The sequence below is a fragment of the Pan troglodytes genome, chromosome 3 (assembly GCF_028858775.2).
Source record: "Pan troglodytes isolate AG18354 chromosome 3, NHGRI_mPanTro3-v2.0_pri, whole genome shotgun sequence".
Lineage (NCBI taxonomy): Eukaryota > Metazoa > Chordata > Mammalia > Primates > Hominidae > Pan > Pan troglodytes.
This window is the reverse complement of record NC_072401.2, coordinates 2596750-2617814: the sequence shown is the minus strand read 5'-3', so window position 1 is coordinate 2617814 and position 21065 is coordinate 2596750. Positions and strand designations below refer to the sequence as shown.

Below are 21065 nucleotides of genomic sequence, written 5' to 3'. Positions count from 1 at the left end.
AACTTCTAGTCAGCATTTTTAAATCTGTAGAGCTTAATATGTGAAATAGCCAAGTCCCCTCATGTTTGACTGTCAAATAAAATTCTGCTGCTCAAATTGTATTCCTCCATAATTCCCTGCTATAGACCTTTAGGCTGTTTTAATGTCCCTACTTGTACCACAGAGTATTAGGACTTCCTTGGCCTGCCTGCATTCATTTTAGAGTCTGAATTCTGGGGACTGAAAAGTTTCTACAAGACAGCTGAGCAGTGCTTTGACTTTAATGTGACTTACACATCATAAATGACTTTCAAATGAAATTTGAATTTCAAAATTCTGTAAAAGTGGTTGCTCAAAAGATGTATGATACTATTTTAATCAGTTTAAGAGCAAAAATGTTTAATTGTATTTAACAATGGTATTTGGGCAGCCAGAAAATATTTTAAGCGTTGCTCTAAAATAATTTGAAGTAGCTCATCTGTTACTACATCAGATGCTTCTTGAGTGCCCAATTTATACATGGCCTGTGATAAATACCATGTGAGCTTTGTAGGAATACCTTTAAGAATATTCCTCACCTGTTCGTAATATGGAATGCCAATCTAAAAACTACATGTTTTGGGTGGTCTTTATGGAATTTTTTAGCTATAACCATCAGAAAACAGGCATACCTAGATGACAGATGAAACTTCTTGATTTTTGAAACCCATTGAACAAAAATATTTTGCCAATTATTGTGTTTATGCTATTTAAAATTTTATGTAAGCCTTAATTTTGTAGCAATAAATTTTGTTTAAGATTTTGCTATCAGCTCCCTATCACCTGAGCAACTTTTTTTTGTTGTATATGTTTTTTCTATTCTATTTCGGAATAGAGAATTTACTTAAAATTTTTATTTTCTCCAAAAATGTGGAAAATATGTCACCTGGTTTCCTGGTTTATGGTAGTATATTCTGTTTAAATTAGTGTCACATATTTAGATGTGTGGCCAGATGCTTGATTTATTTAATTAGTTAATTTTTGAGACAGAGTCTAACTCTGTCGCTCAGGCTGGAGTTCAGTGGAATGATCTCGGCTCACTGCAACCTCTGCCTCCCAGGTTCAAGTGATTCTCCTGCTTCAGCCTCCTGAGTAGATGGGATTGTAGGCGTGCACCACTGCACCTGGCTAATTTTTGTATTTTCAGTAGAGACGGGGTTTCACCATGTTGGTCAGACTGGTCTCAAACTCCTGACCTCAAGTGATCTACCCGCCTTGGCCTTCCATAGTGCTGGCATTACAGGTGTAAGCCACCATGCCCCTGCCCAGATGCTTGATTTATACTGTCCCCACCCAAACCTTGACTTGCTCAGCCCAGGGGGCCAGCAGGGCAGATCAAGGCATGGATGGTAGTTGTGTGTCTGCCATAATTACCCAAGTTAGTTATAATCGTTGTGTTACTAGATAGGTTTATTTGAAGATTTATTTATTTATTTTTTATTTTTTGAGATGGAGTTTCACTCTTGTTGCCCAGGCTGGAGTGCAGTGGCATGATCTCAGCTCACTGCAACCTCTGCCTCCTGGGTTCAAGTGATTCTCCGGCCTCAGGCCTCCCGAGTAGCTGGGATTACAGGTGCCACCATGCCTGGTTAATGTTTTGTATTTTTAGTAGAAACGGGGTTTAATCATGTTGGCCAGGTTGGTCTTGAACTCCTGACCTCAGGTGATCCACCCGCCTCAGTCTACCAAAGTGCAGGGATCACAGGCATGAGCTTCCGCGCTCAGCCTATTTGAAGATTTAATACCATTTTTCAAACCTCAGGAAGTATTTGAGTAGATTGCTTCTAAATTGGTCACCTAGAAAATAAGTTATCTATTTACTATGATACCTGGATTAAGCCTCTAACTATTTTGCTTTTTTCTTTCTTTCTATATTATTGGATGATTGATGCCTATTTTCTGTGGTTATGAATATAGACATTTTAAATGAAAGTTGGTATATAAATTTTTGAAAATAATTGTATTTCCTGTTTTATAGTCTTAGAATTAATATATGGGATTTATCTTATGTTAATCTTACATTTAGGATTTTGTGAAAATGGAAAATTATGAGGCATTGGTAGGCTTTGAGCTCTGTAATACACCGCTCTCCAGTGTTGCTCAGAAGATTATGTCTGCTATGCATTCAGGTGATTTAGTGGATTCTAAGACTTGGGGAAAGAGTACAGAGAGTAAGTAATTTTTATGAACCTTTCTTTCTCTTGATACTTTGAATGTTAATTGTTCTAAAGAGTAAGAATTGAAAATGGAATGCATGTAGACAGATGAAGCCCAGCTCCCGCCCCTTTTACACTCATTCAGTGCAGACTGAGCTTCTGCTTGCTAACTTTCGTGTTCCCTTAACCTTCATTGCTTTAAAAATGTAACACTCTCTTCCTTATTCCAGGTATTTGTGTCAAACATTCCCTTAGAATCTGGATCAGGTATTTTAGTATCTTCAGAAGAGATGCTTTAATCTTGGTTCTCAGGTCATCAAACCTGTACATAGTATTTGCTATTTTGTGTGGTGAACAAGAGATATGTTTTTGACAATATGTGTATTATACTGCTATAGAAATGTAAACTCTTAGGTGGCAAGGATTATTGGATCAGTGTATATGGGTTTATGATGTGGTATAATAGTAAAAGCAGTGGGGCCGGGTGCGGTGGCTCACGCCTGTAATCCCAGCACTTTGGGAGGCCGAGGTGGGCGATCATGAGGTCAGGAGATCGAGACCATCCTGGCTAACATGGTAAAACACTGTCTCTACTAAAAATACAAAAAATTAGCTGGGAGTGGTGGCAGGCGCCTGTAGTCCAGCTACTTGGGAGGCTGAGGCAGGAGAATGGCATGAACCCAGGAGGCGGAGCTTGCAGTGAGCTGAGGTCTCCAGCCTGGGCGACAGAGTGAGACTCTATCTCAAAAAAAAAAAAAAAAAAAAAGTGAAAGCAGTGATATGCTCACAAATGTCACTGAAATGTTTGTAACATCAGGGCTTTTGGTGTTTTTTTTGTTTTGTTTTTTGTTGGTTTTTTTTTTTTTTTTTTGCTACTAGCAAAGCAGTTTTTATTTTAGATTTGCAAGCCTGGGCCAATAGTTTGTGGTTGGTTTCTCTTTCTACAAAATAAGGTATAAGTGAGTGAGATATAATGGAGTAATGAAATTGCATTGAAATAATTGAGAGTATCGCCGAATATTAGCACAAAAGCTCTTATAAACACATCTTGATTAAGATACATTTGCACTTAACGTTTTGATCCATTCATATTGAGGCATCTGTTGCTTATATACTTTATTATAGTAGAAGTCACTAATAAACTGGTAAGAATTTTTGAGTGTGAATTACATGCCTAGCAATTGATAGTGTAAGACACTATCATAATCACATTATTCCATATTTTTTTGAATAATAGAGGGTGCATACTTGACAGAGGTGGAAATATACTCCCCTTCAAAAACCGGTAAGAATAATGAAATGCCTCTGGCAGCTATAATATGAGGCTCTGATGAAAAATTTATGACAGTCAGTCCATCTCATATAAGCTCTTATTGTTGTTCTAAAATACATTGTTAATGCCTGGGACGATCACTTGAGCCCAGGAGTTCGAGTCCAGCCTAGGCAACATAGCAAGATCTCATGTCTGAAAATAAAATACCCCGTTAAAATTCTGGCTTTTGTTTGTTAAGGTTATTGAGAAGATAATAGAAAAAGATATGATACTACTTTTCTCTCTTGGATTTGGAAAAATAGTGGAATTTTCATAAGGATTTTGTATTTTCTATTGCTGTGTAACATTATTAATACAAACTTACTGGCTTAAAAAACACAATTATTGTTGTAGAGCTTCTGTGCGTCAGGAGCCTGGACCTGACTCTGCTAGATCCTCTGCAAGGGTGGACTCCAGGTGTCAGCCAGGTCTGGTGTCTCTCCTGAGGCTGCAGTGGGGAAGCATTCTCTTCTAAGCTCACATGGTTGTTGACAGAATTCAGTTTCATATAGACTTTCAGACCAAGGGTCTCAGTTTCTCACTGGCTGGTGTCTGGAAGGCATCTGCAGTTCCTGTCATGTGATCCTCTATGTGGGCAACCTACAATATGGCAGCTCACTTTCCCTAGCAGCGCTGACATTACAGTTTTATATAATGTGATCACATACATGCTGCTGCCTTTGGTGTGTTCTGTTGGTTAGAAGCTAATCAATAGTTCCCTTCACACTCAAAGCAGTTTGGGGTTATGTGAGGACATGATACCAAGAGGCAGGGATCATAGGGCCACCTTGGAGTCTTTCCACCACAGATTCTCACCAGTTTTATTCCTTCATCATATGAATCCAAATTAAAGTTGAATTGCTGGTGGATTATTGATGAGTGATGCTGGACCTAAAGTTTTAATTGACTCTGGATTCTTGTGAAATACTAAGCTGTTATGTCAAATTCTTCTAAGAAAAATATTGTAAATTAGCCTTTTATTTCCATGAGCCTATTTCATACCAAATAAATATGGAATTTCAACTCAGAAATTAATGGAAATAAACTACACATATTTACTTTTACAAACACTAAGTCACACCAAACTGTATTAAACCTGTGATACTTGTCATTTTGGGGTCTAATTTTCTTATCTGCTAGACTGAGGTGACTCAAGATACACATTCAGTAAAGATTGGACTGTTATATCTTCTTGAAACAAGTATAGATCTTTATTTAGAAACACTTTGTCATGAAAAACACTAAAAATGCAAAACTTAAATTAATGTGAGAGAACATCCATGTAACTACCACTTACATTGCCAACACCTCAGAATTTACTTCTCAATTAAAATCTCTCCCTGCTCAAATGTAACCATTAATTATCCTGCCTTTTATGGCAACCACTTCATAATCATGGGCATTTTAAATTATTCCAGATAACTTTTTGGCAGCGATTACTCATTTCTTACCACGTTGAATCCATCCTTGTTTTCTGAGGCACACAATTACACTACATGGCTCAGTCTTGTTGCAGTCAGGTTTGACCAAGTGGCCAGGTGCCTGTCAGTGAGTTGTGAGCTCAGCGGGTGCCATTTCCAAGGGAGGCTCCAAGACAGCCTGCCTGCTTCTCTGGCCTCTTTGCTTCCCATCGGTTGGAGCTGAAATGATTCTTCTCCAACCCTGCAAATGATAACAGTGTCCTAGAGGATTGTGGAACAACATGCTAGAAGGATCCTGGGCCCCTGAGTGACTTTAAAAAACAGCTATACCACCTACTGAGACCATTCACCTCAGAACATGAGAGAGAGATAAACTTACTTTTTTTTTTTTCGAGACAGATTCTTGCTCTGTCGCCCAGGCTGGAGTTCACAGGTCATTGCAGCCTGAACCTCCCAGGTTCAAGCAATCTTCCCACCTCAGCCTCCTGAGTAGCTGGGACTACAGGCACTTGCCACTGTGTCTGGCTAATTTTTTATTTTTGTGTGGAGACGAGGTCTTGCTATGTTGCCCAGGCTGGTCTCAAACTCCTGGGCTCACACGATTCTCCTGCCTCAGCCTCTCAAAGTGCTAGGATTACAGACATGAGCTACTGTGCCTGGCCTACTATTTTTTTTTAGTATTATAAATTTTTTCCACAACATTTTTGGGGAGTCTTTTTGTAATACATTAGGAAAAGTGTTTTTTTTTTTTTTTAGAAAAAACAAACAAAAAACTAAAATCTGTAATTCCACACAATTTTCTTTTCTTTCTTTTTTTTGAGTTGGAGTCTTGCTCTGTCACCCAAGCTGGAGTACAGTGGTGCGATCTCGGCTCACTGCAACCTCCCCCTCCTGGGTTCAAGGGATTCTCCTGCCACAGCCTCCTGAGTAGCCAGTATTACAGGCGCCCACCACCATGCCTGGCTAATTTTTGTATTTTTAGTAGAGACGGGGTTTCGCCATGTTGGTTAGGTTGGTCTTAAACTCCTGACCTCAAGTGATCCACCCACCTCGGCTTCCCAAAGACATTTTTCTTAAATTTTTTTTTTTACATATTTATATACATGCATACATACATCGTTTTAATATAAAATTGTGAGAAGGTTCAAGTTTTTTTTTGCTTGTCGAACCCTCTCCCTTATTGTTAACCCATGTTAACAACTTAGTATGTGCCTTTTATATTTTTGTTAATTTTTTTCTATGATTATAATTTATATGGTTGGACAGTCATGCGTTGCATAATGAATAATGTTTTGGTCAACGACAGACCGTATATATGTTGGTGGTCCCATAAGATTATAATGGAGCTGAAAAATTCCTGTCTCCTAGTGACATCATAGCTGTACTGTTATCATAGCACAATGCATTACATTTTTTTTTTCCCAAGACAGAGTTTCACTCTTGTCACCCAGGCTGGAGTGCAGTGGTGCAATCTCGGCTCACTGCAACCTCCACCTCCCAGTTCAAGTGATTCTCCTGTCTCAGCCTCCTGAGTAGCTGGCATTACAGGTGCCCACCACCACGCCTGGCTAATTTTTGTATTTTTAGTAGAGGCAGGGTTTCACCATGTTGGCCAGGCTGATCTTGAACTCCTGACCTCAGGTGATCCTCCCACCTCGGCCTCCCAAAGTGCTGAGATTACAGGCATGAGCCACCGCACCCAGCCGCATTATGTTTTTGTTGTGATGCTGGCGTAAACAAACCTACTGCACTACCAGGTGTATAAAAGTATAGCACTCTGTATATAGTATATAGCTATGTCATACAGTCAACTTACACAAACCTAGATGGCATAGCCTACTACACTGTACTATACTATGTATAATTGTATATACAATTATATGTAGTACAGAGTACTTGAAAACAAATGACTGTGTTACTGGTTTATATATTTACGATACTATATATACTTTTTATCATTATTTTAGGGTATACTCCTTCTTATGAAAAAAAAGCTAATTGTAAAACAGCTCCAGGCAGGTCCTTCAGGAGGTATCCAGAAGAAGGTACTCTTATCATAGGAAGTGACAGCTCCATATGTATTAGTGCCTCTGCAGACCTTCCAGGGGGACAAGATACAGAAGTAGAAGACAGTGATACTGATGCTCTTTACCCTGTGTAGGCCTAGGCTAATGTGTGTGTGTGTCTTAGTTTTAAGCAATAAAGTTAAGAACATTTTTTAAAAAGTTAAATATCTTAATAGAGAAAAGGTTATGGAATCAAGATATGAAGAAAAAATATTTTTGTTCAGCTGTACAATGTGTTTTTGTCTTAAGGTAAATGTTATAAAAGAGTTCAAAAGTTTTAAAAATTTAAAAGTGTATAAAGTAAAAAACATTAAAGTACATTGAGGTTAATTTATTATTGAAGAAAGAAAATTTTAAAAAATAAATTTAGTGTGTCCTAAGTGTATAGTGTTTGTGAAGTCTACATTAGTGTACAGTAATGCACTAAGGTTTCACACTTACTCCCCACTCACTGATTCACCCAGAGCAACTGCCAAGTCCTGCAAGCTCCATTTATGGTAAGTGCCCTATATAAGTACCATTTTTTAATCTTTTATACTGTATTTTTACCTATGTTTAGATACACAAATACTTCCTGTTGTGTTATAGTTGCCTACAGTATTCAGTACAGTAACATGCTGTACAGCTTTGTAGCCTAGTACATGCTGTACAGGTTTGAGCTACAGGCTAGATCATACAGCTTAGGAGTGTAGTAAGCTATGCCATCTAGGTTTGTGTAAGTTCACTATATGACAGCAGTCCCCAACCTTTTGGCACCAGGGACTGGTTTCATGGAATACAATTTTTCCACGGGATGGGGGTCGGGTGGATGCTTTCGGGATGAAACTGTTCCACCTAAGATCGTCAGGCGGTAGATTCTCATAAGGAGCTCGCAACCTATTCCTCGCCTGTGCAGTTCACAGTACAGTTCTTGCTCCTATGAGAATCTAATGCTGCTGCCTATCTGACAGGAGGCGGAGCTCAGGTGGGAATGCTCACTCACCTGCTGCTCTCCTCCTGTGTGGCCTTGTTCCTAGCAGACTACAGACAGGTACTGGTCCTCACTTCAGGGGTTGGGGACCCTTGATCTATGATGTTTTCATAACAATGAAATCGCCTAATGATGCATTTCTCAGAACATATCCCTGCATGACTAATTATGGCTTGTATATATCTGTGCCAACCCAACCCCCCTCGTCAGGTGGCATTGGCTGAGGCATTTCTTGCAATGTATCACATTTCAGCTTCCCCAGGCTCCATTCTTCTGATCTCCAAGGCCACTCCTCAGTAAACTTTCTGCTGACAAATCTCAGTCTCAGGGAACCTGATCTGCTACAGTTGGTGGCAGGAGTGGTCTGAGAAAGTAGACATGTGATTTTGGAGTTTGGTCTCCCGCAGGTAAGCTGGCACTGATGACCTCATCACAAGTTGTGGGTGCAATACAAATGGTAGCAGTGGAGTTAAAACTTTGGCTCAAGCTGGGTTTGTCTGGCTTACTAGTGGGAGCAGCTGCACCAGCTGGGACAGTACTGCACATCTGAGAAGTACAAGGCAGTTGAAGACAATGGAATTGGATGGCTGTGGCTGGGAATAATAGATCCTGTGGAAAAATACAAAAAAAAAAAAAAAAAAAAGGCCGTGGGTGATGAGCAATTAAAGGCTAAACGTGAAAGCCAGAGGGCTTCCTGGGCAGCCTATAAAGTGACAGCCTGTAGCCGTAGACCCAAGACTTAGTCCTGATTGCTCCAGAGAAACTTGAATTTTCAGCCCTGGTGGTGTGCTAGGGGTTTTTGTTTTGTTTTGTTTTTGTTTTTTGGTGATACCTAGGCTGGAAGTCCGATCAGGCTCACTTTAACCGCCGCCTCCGGGCCTCAGGTGATTCTCCTGAGTAGCTGAGACTACAGGTGTGCATGCCCGGCTAGTTTTTTTGTTTGTTTGTTTGTTTTTTAAGTACACATGGGGTTTCGCCATGTTGCCCAGTCTGGTCTCGAATTCCTGGGCGTCTTGAGCCTACCAAAGTGCTGGGATTACAGGCATAAGCCACCTCCACCTGGCCAAGATTAAGGTCTTGATCTGAAGAAAGAGGGACCAGACCCTGAGATACAGGATGGGAACCTTTGGATTGGTATATTTAAATATTGATTGAAATACCACAGGGAGCCAAGAAAAAAAAAATCTTGAGTATCAGACCAGCTTGGGCAACATGGCGAAACCCGTGTGAATGCAAAATAACAGGCAGGTCTCAATTTAGAAAGTTTATTTTGCCTAGGTTAAGGACATGCCTATGACACAGCCTTAGGAAGTCCTGAGACGTGCCCAAGGTGGCTTGGGGTAGTTTGCTTTTAAACATTTTAGGAAAACATGAAACCTCAATATATGTAAGATGTAATTGGTTCGGTCTGTTAAGGCGGGACAACTCGAAGAGGGGGCTTCCAGGTTAGAATTACATAAGAGGGGCCAGGTGCGATAGCTCACTCCTGTAATCCTAGTATTTTGGGAGGCTGAGGCGGGTGGATCCTTGAGGTCAGGAGTTCAAGACCAGACTGGCCAACGTGGTGGAACCCTGTCTCTACTAAAAATCGAAAATTAGCCGAGCATGGTGGCAGGTGCCTGTAATCCCAGCTGCTTGGGAGGATGAGGAAGGAGAATCCCTTGAACCAGGAAGTGGAGGTTGCAGTGAGCCAAGATCGCACCACTGCACTCCAGCCTGAAGGATAGAATGAGACTCTGTTTCAAAAACAAACAAAAAGTAGGTAAGAGACAAAAGGTTGCATTCTTTTGAGTCCTTGATCAGCCTTCCACTGAATACACTTTTTAGTGAATCTGTATTTTTACATAAACAGTGGGGAGGGGAAGCAATCAGATCCCCATTTGTCTCAGGTGAACCTCAGAGGCATAGAATTTGACTTTCAGTAGAATGGGAGGCAGGTTTGCCCTAAGCAGTTCCCACCTTGACTTTTCCCTTTAGCTTAGTGACTTGGGATTCCCAAGATTTATTTTCCTTTCACAGTTATCTCTGGAAAAAATCAGTGGGGCATGATGGCACGTAATCCCAGCTATTTGGATGGCTGAGGAAGGGGGACTGTTGCTTGAGCTTGGGAGGTGGAGCTTTCAGGGAGCTGAGATTGTGCCACTGCACTCCAGCCTGGGTAACAGAGTGAGACCCTGTTTCAAAAATAATAATAATACATTTTATTTAAAAAATAAATCTTGAGTATCAGATACCTCTGAGACCTGCAGAAATGGCCCCACCCTGAGCGCTTCCCCCCACCTTTGCTGGAGAACAATGGAGAGCTTCTGTCTTGAAAAATAAGACATGCTCTGTCATTATTTAACAATACTTTAGGAAAAGTTTTTGGGATGGGGAGGGAGAAACAGAAAAAACAAACAAAGTTCATAATTCCCCAGATCTTTTTGTATAGTTATACACATGCATACGTATGTCATTTCATAAGAAATTGTGAAAAGATTCATAAATGTTTTGTTCAGGCTTTTTCTTTTTTGCTGCCCCCTCCTCCTCTCCTGGTCATTAAGTCACAAAATAACCCTGCCGAAAAGTACTGGGCCTGTTACAGTCCAGTCAGGGGACAGAAACCGTAGAGTAATTTGAACAGAGAATGTTTAAGGCATTACTAACTAGCAGGATTAGCTACCAGGAATAGCTTTAGAGAAAACTCTAAAGAATCCAGCAAGAGCAGACAGGGAGCAGCCTCCCCTGCTAGGGCTGAAGTGGGGTGCTGAAGGAAGGGACAAATTTAGCAGAGTCTCTCCCCTCAAGGCCGAGATTCAGACTGTCAGAGGTTGTGGATGTAGCCCACTGGGTGGCCAAGAAGTTGGCTGAAGTGCCAGTCAGTCTGGCAAGTGGGAACCCACCTATGGGGTATCACTAAACTTACTGAGAAGTTGGTAGGGGTGCCTGTGAAACTCAGTAGGAAGCTGCCCACAGGGATCGACTGAAACTTGCTGGAGGGCTGGCTAGAATGTCTGCAGAAGTAACTGGGAAGTGGCCAGTGGGGCTGCTCATGGGTGTCTAGTACACTGGTTAAGAGCTGCAGGAGCAAGAAGGAAGGAAAGCAAAGCAAAGCACAGCAGCCAGAGGCCTCTTCTCTGACAGCGTCCCTCTAGCACCCTCTGCTGACGGAGCTTAACATTGTGCCAGGTGGCAAAGGAGGTGTATTTTCTGTAGGGCGTGGGGTGCAACGAGGGGTGAATTTGTAGCTGAGAGGCAAATTTGTAGCTGGGAGGCAGTACGTTGATAACTGGCACAGGGACGAAAGAGATTCTACTTCAAAGGAACTGCAGGACCTAACTGGCCATATACAAGCAGGCCTGGGAGAGTACCTATGGTGGGCTGGGTCTGAGGGTGCTGGATCAAGGCAGGTGGAACTAAGGTTGGATAAGGGAGAGTTTATTTATGCGGGATCACTTCAGAGACACTGGATTTGACAACCCGATGAAGATTCAAGAGGTGGTGCCAACATACTGCTAGGATGACTTTTAGTTCCTTGTAGGAGAGGGTTCACACTAAGTGAAGGAGAAAGATTAGAACTGCCAGTGCAGATGGTAAAAGAAGGCATGAAAAGCCAGGAGAGGTGGACATGCTAGAATGGCTATATTGTGGAGGGCTGGGAAACTCAGCAGGTAACATTGTTCTGCAGAAGGGCGCTCTGGATGCTCTGTTTACCGAAGCAATAATGAAAGCTGATGAGGGAGTGGGGAGCATCGGCTTCACTGAGAATCTCAGTGGTGTCCGCTATAGACCAGGGCTGATAATAGGAGATGCCTCCTGATAACAGTCAGGGAGACAGGATCCTGACATAGAGGCCAGGTGGTGCTGCCTGTCAGAAGCAGGGTAGATACAGTTCTCGTAAAGTGACTTCAGACCTGGAACCAACTGACTGAAGGAGAGGCCAGGTCCCCAGGAGGAAGGACTATGCAACACCATAGTGAGTGTATATGGCAGTTATTCCTCCTATCTTTCCGCCAGGGAAACCTGTGGCCATTTACTCTGGGAACTTATACAAGGGGGAAAGGGATACTGAAACATTCATATGATATTGATACCTGGAGACCTAAAGTATCATCATGGTTTCTCCGTCAGAGGCGCAAGGACTCAAGCAATAGATGGAACCTTGGCCCAGATTACACTATAATGGGAGGGCTCACTCCGAAGCCATTTTCCAAGTCCCCACATGTTATTTGGAATGAACAGACTGTTGGAAGAACCCTCAGGTACCGGCTCCTTGGCCTGAGGATGAGAGCTCTCATAGTGAGTAAGCTCAAGTGGATGATGCTGAAACTGCCTTCCCAGCAAAGATAGTGAATTAGTATAGCAATATGGCAACCTAGGAGAAATGGCAGAAGTTAGTGCCATCCTTAAACCCCTACAGGATTCAGGGCACAGGGCGGTCCCTGTCATATATTCATTTAATTCACCAGGTAGGTGCTCACAGAAGTCAGATCCTGGAGAATAACAATTGACACCGCAAATAGTTGTGACCAAGTTATAGCCCTAATGACAGCTGGTGGGCTGGATGTGGCATATGCAATTAACAAGGCCTCAGGTATATGAAATGCAATTATTGATTTGGTGAACACGTTCTTTTCCATCCCTGCAGAAATATTCACTCTGAATGGACAATATAAATTTGCACCTTGCCCCAGTGCTATGTTATCCCGCCACCCACTGTTTTGATGACATCATGCCAATCAGCATAAGCAAGAAATGGCAAGTTTGTTAGCTGTCTTGCTGTCCAAAACATGGGAGATAAGCACACCGATATTCTGGGGCCCACCACAACCATGAAGTTTTTGGAAGTTCAGTGGTCTGAGGTTAGGTAGGATATCCCCTTGCAAGTAAAGGACAAATTAGTGCTTTTTTTTTTTTTTTAAGGCAGTTTCACTCTTGTTGCCCAGGCTGGAGTGCAATGGCACAATCTCAGCTCACCACAACCTCCGCCTTCCAGGTTCAAGCGATTCTCCTGCCTCAGCCTCCCAAGTAGCTGGGATCACAGGGATGCGGCACCATGCCTGGCTAATTTTTTTTTTTTTTTTTTTTTTTTTTTAGTAGAGACGGGCTTTCTCCATGTTGGTCAGGCTGGTCTCGAACTCCCGACCTTAGGTGACCCACCTGCCTTGGCCTCCCAAAGTGCTGGGATTACAGGTATGAGCCACCGCGCCTGGCCACCTTTTTTTTTTTTTCCCCAAGAGACTGGGTCTTACTGTGTTGCTAAGGCTGGCCTCAAACTCTTGGGGTCAAAGTGATCTGCTTCAGTCTCCCGAGTAGCTGGGACTACAAGTGCACACCTGGCTAAATTACTGCATTTTTAAGAATGAAGCATTAAGAATGAAGATGTTAACTGGTTGAGTCATCCTGCAACGTGGTTAATTAACCACATTAACCATTAAGAGTGAACCATAACACCTGATAGGCATCTCTGGGTTTAGGGAGTGGAGGCAGCATATTCCACATTGGGAATACTGCATAGGAAAGCATCCTGTAAGAGGCCTAGGCTGTGAAGCAAGTGGCTCAGCTACTTGGACTTCCAACCCAACAGACCTTGTGATGTTAGAGGTATCTGTAGTGGGGAAAGATGCCATGTGAAGCTTAAGGCAAAGCCCCAACAGAAGAATCTCAATGCAGACTCCTAGAACTCTGGAGCAAGGCAATGCTATCTGCAGAAACGAATTACAAATTTTTCAAAAACAAAACTATCATGCTACTGGGCCCTGGTAGAGATGGAGCGTGAGGCCATGGTGACATCAAGTGACAATGAGCCAGAACTGCCAGCATGAGCTGGTTCTGTCAGACCCACTGAGAGGTGGGCGTGCAGCTGTCCATTGCAAGTTGGAAGTGGCTCATTTAGTACTAGGTACAAGCAGGCACAACCAAGCTTTTCGTGTGGCCCAGAACCCATGACATCATTGGTGCTGGCACTGGTACTTCTGACGGGGGCAGCCTTAAGACCAGCTGATGGAGGCAGGAAAAGTTAGAGCTTGGTTCATGGTGGGTGGGCTCTGAACAGCCTGATTTAGGCAGCCCTGGAAGACAGTGCTCAAGGGAAACCCAATGGGTAGAACGTTGGGTGGTGCCCCTTGACTATCTACTTTGTGTGGAAGGAGAAGTGGCCCCAGTGTTAACACATTTGGAACTCTTGGGCAGTGGTTAGTGGCTTGACAGGTTGCTCAGGTACCTGGAATGAGAAAGATTGGAAGATCAGGGAGTTCCTGGAGTAAGGCATGTGGAGGGATCTGTGGGAACAGTCATGAAGTACATCCCACCCAAGAACATTCACCATGGGGACACACCAAACCACCACATTAATAGGATGACTTGGCCAGTTGACATCTAGCCTCTGCCATCTGCTGCACCCATGCTGGCACACTGGGCTCTCTCATGGAGTAATCATGGGGTGGGTAGATGCTGTGCATGGCCCATAGCATGGGGCTCCCCCTCACCAGAGCTGACCTAGCTATTTCTCTGCAGAACATCCAATCTTCCAGCAACAGAGACCAAACACTGAGTCCCCAGTTGCACCTTCCTTGGAGGGAAACAGTCATTTGACAACACTGAACCCCTTGTGCCCTAGAAGGTACAGTGATTCATCTTGGCCGGAACCAACACATGTTACGGGCATGGGTTTGCCTTTCCCATTCTCATGGATTCAGTCAGCTCCATCACCCAAGTTTCACAGAGTGTTTGATCCGCAGGATCCTGCGCTCAGCCAAGGAACTGCAGCAGTGGGCACATGAGAGTGGGTCTCACTGTCTCCCTCACAGCCACACACCAAGAAGCTGCCAGCCTGATGGAGCAGCAGGATGGTCTGTGGAAGGCACAGCTCACCTCATGTGCAGCCTGGAGGTGACACCTGCGATGAAGCAGTCACCTCCAGGGTGCAGTCTGCACTGCAAATCACTAACCAGTATGTGGTGCAGTGTCCTTGGTTTGTGTAATAAATGGGTCTGGGAACCAAAAGGTGAAAGTCATCACTCCCAGTGACCCACTTAGAAATCTGTATTTCTCCCTCACACTCCTCTGGGTTCTTAAGGTTTAAAGGTCTTGACTCTCAAAGGGAAAACCTTTCCAGCAGGGGCACAGGAAGAATGCCATTTAATTTCCAGCTGTGGCTGCTGTCTGGTCATTTCGAGCTCCTTGTGCCAAGAGACTGGCTGGCAAGGAATGTAATTTCCATCTTCTGGGGTGGCTGACCGTGGGCATCGGGTGGAGGTAGAGCTGTTACTACATAACTGGGGGAAGGGAAGCACCCAGGTGATGTGATTGGCCACCTCATGGTCCCCTGCCCAAATTTGATGGCAAATGCTGGGGCTATGGCTAGAGAAGGGCATGGTGGCCAGGGGCTTACCTCTCAGGGATGAGGGTTTGGGTTACCTGATCAGGTAAACTAAGCCACCTAGAGCAGTAGAGGAGATAGGCAAGGGTGAGGAGACCCTAGCGTGGGCAGTAGAGGAGGGAGATGAATGTAATTTGCAACCTTGAGGCCAGTTGCAGCAACAAGATGTAGTTCATCCCAGTACCTTCCTTTTATAAATTTCCCAAGGAAAAGGCCCACCAGAATCCTACAGGAGCTGCTCCCAGAACGTCCCTGAAGCAAGTGGCTATGAGCAGTGCAGTGTGGACTGTAGCAAGCACTGTGGTACCCATATGCCCCTTTAGTACTGAAGCACTGTCCCTGCTCCTGGGACAGCCCCTCCCTGATTGCCTGGCTGCAAAGAACTTCTTTGCCCAAGGGCCCACCCCTTCCCCAGGAGTGACTGGTCCAGTGACTAGTTTGTGCAGGGGTATAAAAGCCCAGCTGTCTCGACCCATTGGGAGACACATCTGCAGGACCATGCTCAGCCCAGGGCAGGCCTCTGAGTGACTGCATCTTAGCCATTGTCTTCTTTGGTTGGGTTCTGCTTCCTTCACTCTCCAATCACCTTTTCAAATGCAAACCTTCATCACAGAGGTGGTCTCCCAGGGTACCCGAGTGTTATGTGCGTAACATCTTCGTGTGCATAAGCGGGGAGATTTGGTCATTATTTTTAAAAATGAGGTCATCTTCAGTCAACCACTATAGCTGGAGTTATTTTTCCCCCTGCAATCTATGTTTTAACAAGGTCATTCTTTTTAGTGGCTATGTATTTCATGATGTGGATATTATGTAACTTATTCCTCAGTTTTCTTCTGATTGGTATCTACTTTATTTTCAGTCCTTTGCCATAATGAGCAATACTGCTATAAACATTTTGGTTTAAACCTGTTTACTGTTGCATATATTTCTGTGAAACAGCCAAGAGTGAGTTTATTTGGTTAGAGATTATTTGGTTAGATGATGGATATTATTTCCTATCTGTTTTTGTTAAGGCAAGAGCACTCTGTCTCTCATATATATATGGCTGAGGTATATGTGTATATATATGTATATACGTATATACGTATATATGTATATGTATGTGTATATGTGTGTGTGTATATATATATAAAACAGCACACATATCCTAAGTTAAGTTTAGGTCAAAATTTCACAAACCCAAACCCAGTTCAGGAAACATAACTAGCATTCCCAGAGGCCCATCTTGAGCTCCTTGTGGGTCACTTTCTCCACCCAACTCCCAAGAGTGATGTATGCATTATTAATTTTAATAAGTCTTGACAGTTTGCCTTCTAGAAAGAGTCTATTTACATTTTTACCAGCAATACATGAGACTACCTCTTCCCGTGTTTCCAGTTATAGTTAATTTGCATTTCCCTGAGTATTGTATTTGTTTCCTGTTTGGGTTTTCTGTTTTGTGTATTGCCTCTTCCTATTCTTTGCTCATTTTTCTGTTGAATTGTTTGTCTTATCTTGTAAATGTATGAGAACTTGTTGTATAATATAGCAGTTAACCCTTTGTCATTTTTGTTCCAAATAGTTTTCCCAATGCATTTATTTTCTTTTTGATGTGGTGCTAGTTGTACCAGCCCTGTTAATTAATCTATCCTTTTCTATTGAATTGAAATACTATCTTTGTTGTATATAAAGTCTTGGGATCAGTCTCTGGGTTGTCTGTTCTGTTCTAGAGGTCTTTTCTCCCTCTCTTTTTTAAGCTTACTTTTTTTTTTCCAGGACAGAGTCTTGCCCTGTAACCCAGGCTGGAGTGCAGTGGCGCAATCTCGGCTCACTGCAACCTCCACCTCCCGGGTTCAAGCAATTCTCCTGCCTCAGCCTCCCAAGTAGATGGGATTGCAGGTGCTCGCCACCACACCTGGCTAATTTTTGTATTTTTAGTAGAGGTGGGGTTTCACCATTTTGGCCAAGCTGGTCTCGAGCTCCTGACCTGAGGTGATCCACCCACCTCAGCCTCCCAAAGTGCTGGGATTACAGGCGTGAGTCACCACACCCGGCCTAAGCTTACATTTCTTGTCTTTTCGTACTTTGAAATTATTTTATTAAATTAAAATATCCCTGTAGGGTCTCCAGTTGGAATTGCCTTAAATTTGGAAGAATTAAACATTTTGTGATCTATATCCTAATGCTGTGTCTTTTCATTTGTCCAGATCTTTTTTTATGCCATTTAATAAGATTTTACATTTTCATCATTGAGGGCCTTGTATCTTTTTTGTTATATTTATCCTAAGTATAATGTTTTTATATTGTAAGTGAAATATTTTCCCCTATTTGCATTTCAGGTTGTTATTGTTCCTGCAGAGGAAATGTATGTCACAGTGGTTAAGAGCACAGACTCCCAAATCATATTGCCTGGGATTGGATCCTGGTTCTGTCACTTACTGTTCAGCCCAGGCTTATTGAAATTAAATCAAAATCTAAATTAGAAGTTTGTTTTAATGATGTTTTACTGAACCTTCAATTGTTCCACTGCAGTATTCAGTCTAAGAATTTCCCCAAACCTTTAATCCTTTTAAGGTTTCTATAAATGTTGACCTTAGGTTTTTAGAGTCATGTATTCCAATGCAAATGTCAAATAATGATTTTTAATAAATGTTTTATGATTATATAGAGTTATCTTCAGTTAACTTGAAGGTACTTTACATAAATGTTTATTGCAATGGTACTAAGCATTTTACTTGTGAATTTTATTACATTGTTTTAAGTAAGTTAATAATGAATAAATAAGCATGATTATAGAGGTTATTTCAGTGTTTAGTTAACTGTGTGACTTAGATATCAATGTTTCTTTAATGCCCCATGTTTCTTTTTTGTTGTTTTTAAAAGCTATGGAAGTGATAAACAAGTCCAGTGTGAAGTATTCAGTACAACTTGAAGACAGGAAGAGTCAATCACCAGAAAAAAAGGTAAATCATTGCACATATGAGTAATTTTAAACAGATAACACTTATTTGTTCAATAGATACTTATTAAGTGTTCTACTATGTGCTAGGCACTGTAGATACCACACCTTAAAAAAAAAAAGAGGCGTTCTTGCTCTCCAAGAACTTATAGTTTAATTTGGATGCAGGGAGGGGCAAGTAAGTGCCATGAGAGAAGTTAGTTCAGAGTGCTCTGGGGACAATAGGAGGAACATCTAACTCAGTTTTTGTGCTATTTCATTTTGCCCTTCTGGGTGTTGAGGAGAAGAGTCAGGGATGTCTTTCTGAAGTATGAAAATAATATCTGAGTTGAGATCTATTGGATAATTAGGAGTTGATCAATCTAGGCTGGATGCGGTGGCTCACACAGGTAATCCCAGCATGTTGGGAAGCTGAGCAGGGTGGACCACTTGAGGCCAGGAATTTGAGACCAGCTTGGGCAACATAAGGAGACCCTGTCTCTACAAAAAATAATACAAAAAAAAAATTAACTGGACATGGTGGCATGCTCCTGTAGTCCCAGCTACTCAGGAGGCTGAGGCTGGAGGATCACTTGAGCCAAGGATTTTGAGGCTGCAGTGAGCACTCCAGCCTGGGCAACAGAGCAAGACTGTGTCTAAAAAATAGAAATAAAAAATAAAAAGATCCCCACCTTTAAGGGAGTAGGGGCAAAACATTGAGAAAATTTTCAGATAAGGGAAGAAAGCTTGGAACTTTGGGTCGTGGAAATAATAGAATTTCAGAAAGGCAGGGCTATAACATTCACAATGGGTGAGTTATGTGGTATGGGCTAGAGAGGTCGTATCACCAAAGACCTTGTGTATGAAAGTGGTGCGGGCAACATAGTGGTTAAGAGAATGGACTTTGGAGTAAACTACCTGTGTTCAAGTCCCAACCTAATTAAATTTAAACCTAAATGCCCTATAGTAAAGTGAGATAATAGGACCTGTCTCTTGGGTTGATGGGATGATTATTTGCCCCTGGGTTCATAGGATGATTATCTGCCCTTGGAGTGGAGGGAAGAGGCATCTTCCACAGAGAAGGGACTCCTCTCTTCTTCCCTCTGTAAATGAATGGAAATTGTATCTCTCAGTGGTGAACAGACTGTGCTCCTTGGATCCCGAAGGCAGGGGTCTGCAAACTTTTTGCTCCCTTTCTCTCAAAAGAATTTTGTTGTTTTTGTTTGTTTGTTTGTTCGAGACAGGCCTTCACTCTGTTGCCCAGGGTGGAGTGCAGTGGTGTGATCACAGCTCACTGCAATCTCTACCTCCACCTCTGCAACCATGCCCAGCTAATTAATTGAGTCCTGGACTCAAGTGATCCTCCCAACTCAGCCTCCCAAGTAGCTGAGACTGCAGGCACACACCATCATTGCCCAGCTAATTTTTGTATTTTTGGTGGAGACAGGGTTTCACCATGTTGCCCGGGCTGGTCTCAAACTCCTGGGCTCAAGCGATCCTCCCACCTCAGCCTCCCAAAGTGCTGGGATTACAGATATGAGCCCCCATACCTGGACTTCTCAAACTATATGTACTGCCTGACATATTTTAAAGTTGAAATTTAAAATCTTTATCACAAATTTAAAAAATTGCAAAGGTACATGATTTCTGCTCTATTGTTAATATTGACATTTTTACTGTTACGTTACCATTTAAAATATATTCACGAAAATTAAATATGCACTTTGACAACTTGATATCCACAATCCTCTCATTATTATTATTATTATTATTATTATTATTATTATTATTTGGAGACGGAGTCTCGCTCTGTCACCTGCACTGGAGTGCAGTGGTGTGATCTCGGCTCACCGCAACCTCCGCCTCCTGGGTTAAGCGATTCTCCTGCCTCAGCCTCTGAGTAGCTGGGATTACAGGTGCCCACCACCACACCTGGCTAATTTTTGTATTTTTAATAGAGATGGGGTTTCACCATGTTGGCCAGGCTGGTCTCGAACTCCTGACCTCCGGTGATCTGCCCGCCTCAGCCCCCCAAAATGTTGGGATTAAAGGCATGAGCCACCATGCCTGGACTATTTTATTTATTTATTTATTTATTTATTTATTATTTTTTGAGATGGAGTCTCACTCTGTCACCAAGGCGGGAGTGCAGTGGCGCGATCTTGGCTCACTGCAACCTCCGTTTAAGCGATTCTCCTGCCTCAGCCTCCCAAGCAGCTGGGTTTACAGGTGCATGCCATCATGCCTGGCTAATTTTTTAATTTTTAGTACAGACAGGTTTTCACCATATTGGCCAGGCTGGTCTTGAACTCCTGACCTTGTGATCCATCTGCCTGGGCCTCCCAAAGTAGTGGGATTACAGGCGTGAGCCACCATGCCCGGCCTCTTTTTATTTTTATTATTATTATTATTTTGAGACTTTCTCACTCTGTCGCACAGGCTGAAGTGCAGTGTGGTGTGACCACGGCTCACTGTAACCTTGACCTCCTGTGCTCAGGTGATCCTCCCACCTCAGCCTCCTGAGTAGCTGGGACCGTAGGCACATGACACCATGCCCAGCTAATTTTTGTATTCTTTGTAAAAAGACAGGGTTTTGCTATTTTGCCCAGGCTGGTCTTGAACTCCTGGGCTCAAGCAGTCCTCCTGCCTCAGCCTCCCAAAGTGCCAGGATTACAGGTGTGAGCCACTGTGCCCAGCCCACAATCATCCCCTTAAAACAGACAGAGCAAGATCTTCAACAGTTTGAAATTTTATATTTTTCTTTTTCTCCTTGAATTCCTTTTCTTGTTTACTCCTCCATGGAATTTTTAATGTAATTTTATGCTTGAAAGCCTACTCTTGGAAA

At 42.6% G+C, this 21065-nt stretch overlaps 1 protein-coding gene across 3 annotated transcripts in view; it reads left to right on the top strand.

The window, feature by feature from the left end:
• POLN (DNA polymerase nu) overlaps positions 1 to 21065 on the top strand; it is a 170944-nt gene that overhangs the window by 10796 nt on the left and 139083 nt on the right. For all 3 annotated transcript variants that reach the window (XM_063808588.1, XM_054683714.2, XM_063808589.1), the window contains 2 exons: positions 2045 to 2189; positions 18166 to 18245. In XM_063808588.1, coding sequence (XP_063664658.1) covers positions 2057 to 2189; positions 18166 to 18245 — 213 coding nt within the window. In that variant the 5' untranslated portion in view covers positions 2045 to 2056. The remainder of the gene's footprint in view (positions 1 to 2044; positions 2190 to 18165; positions 18246 to 21065) is intronic.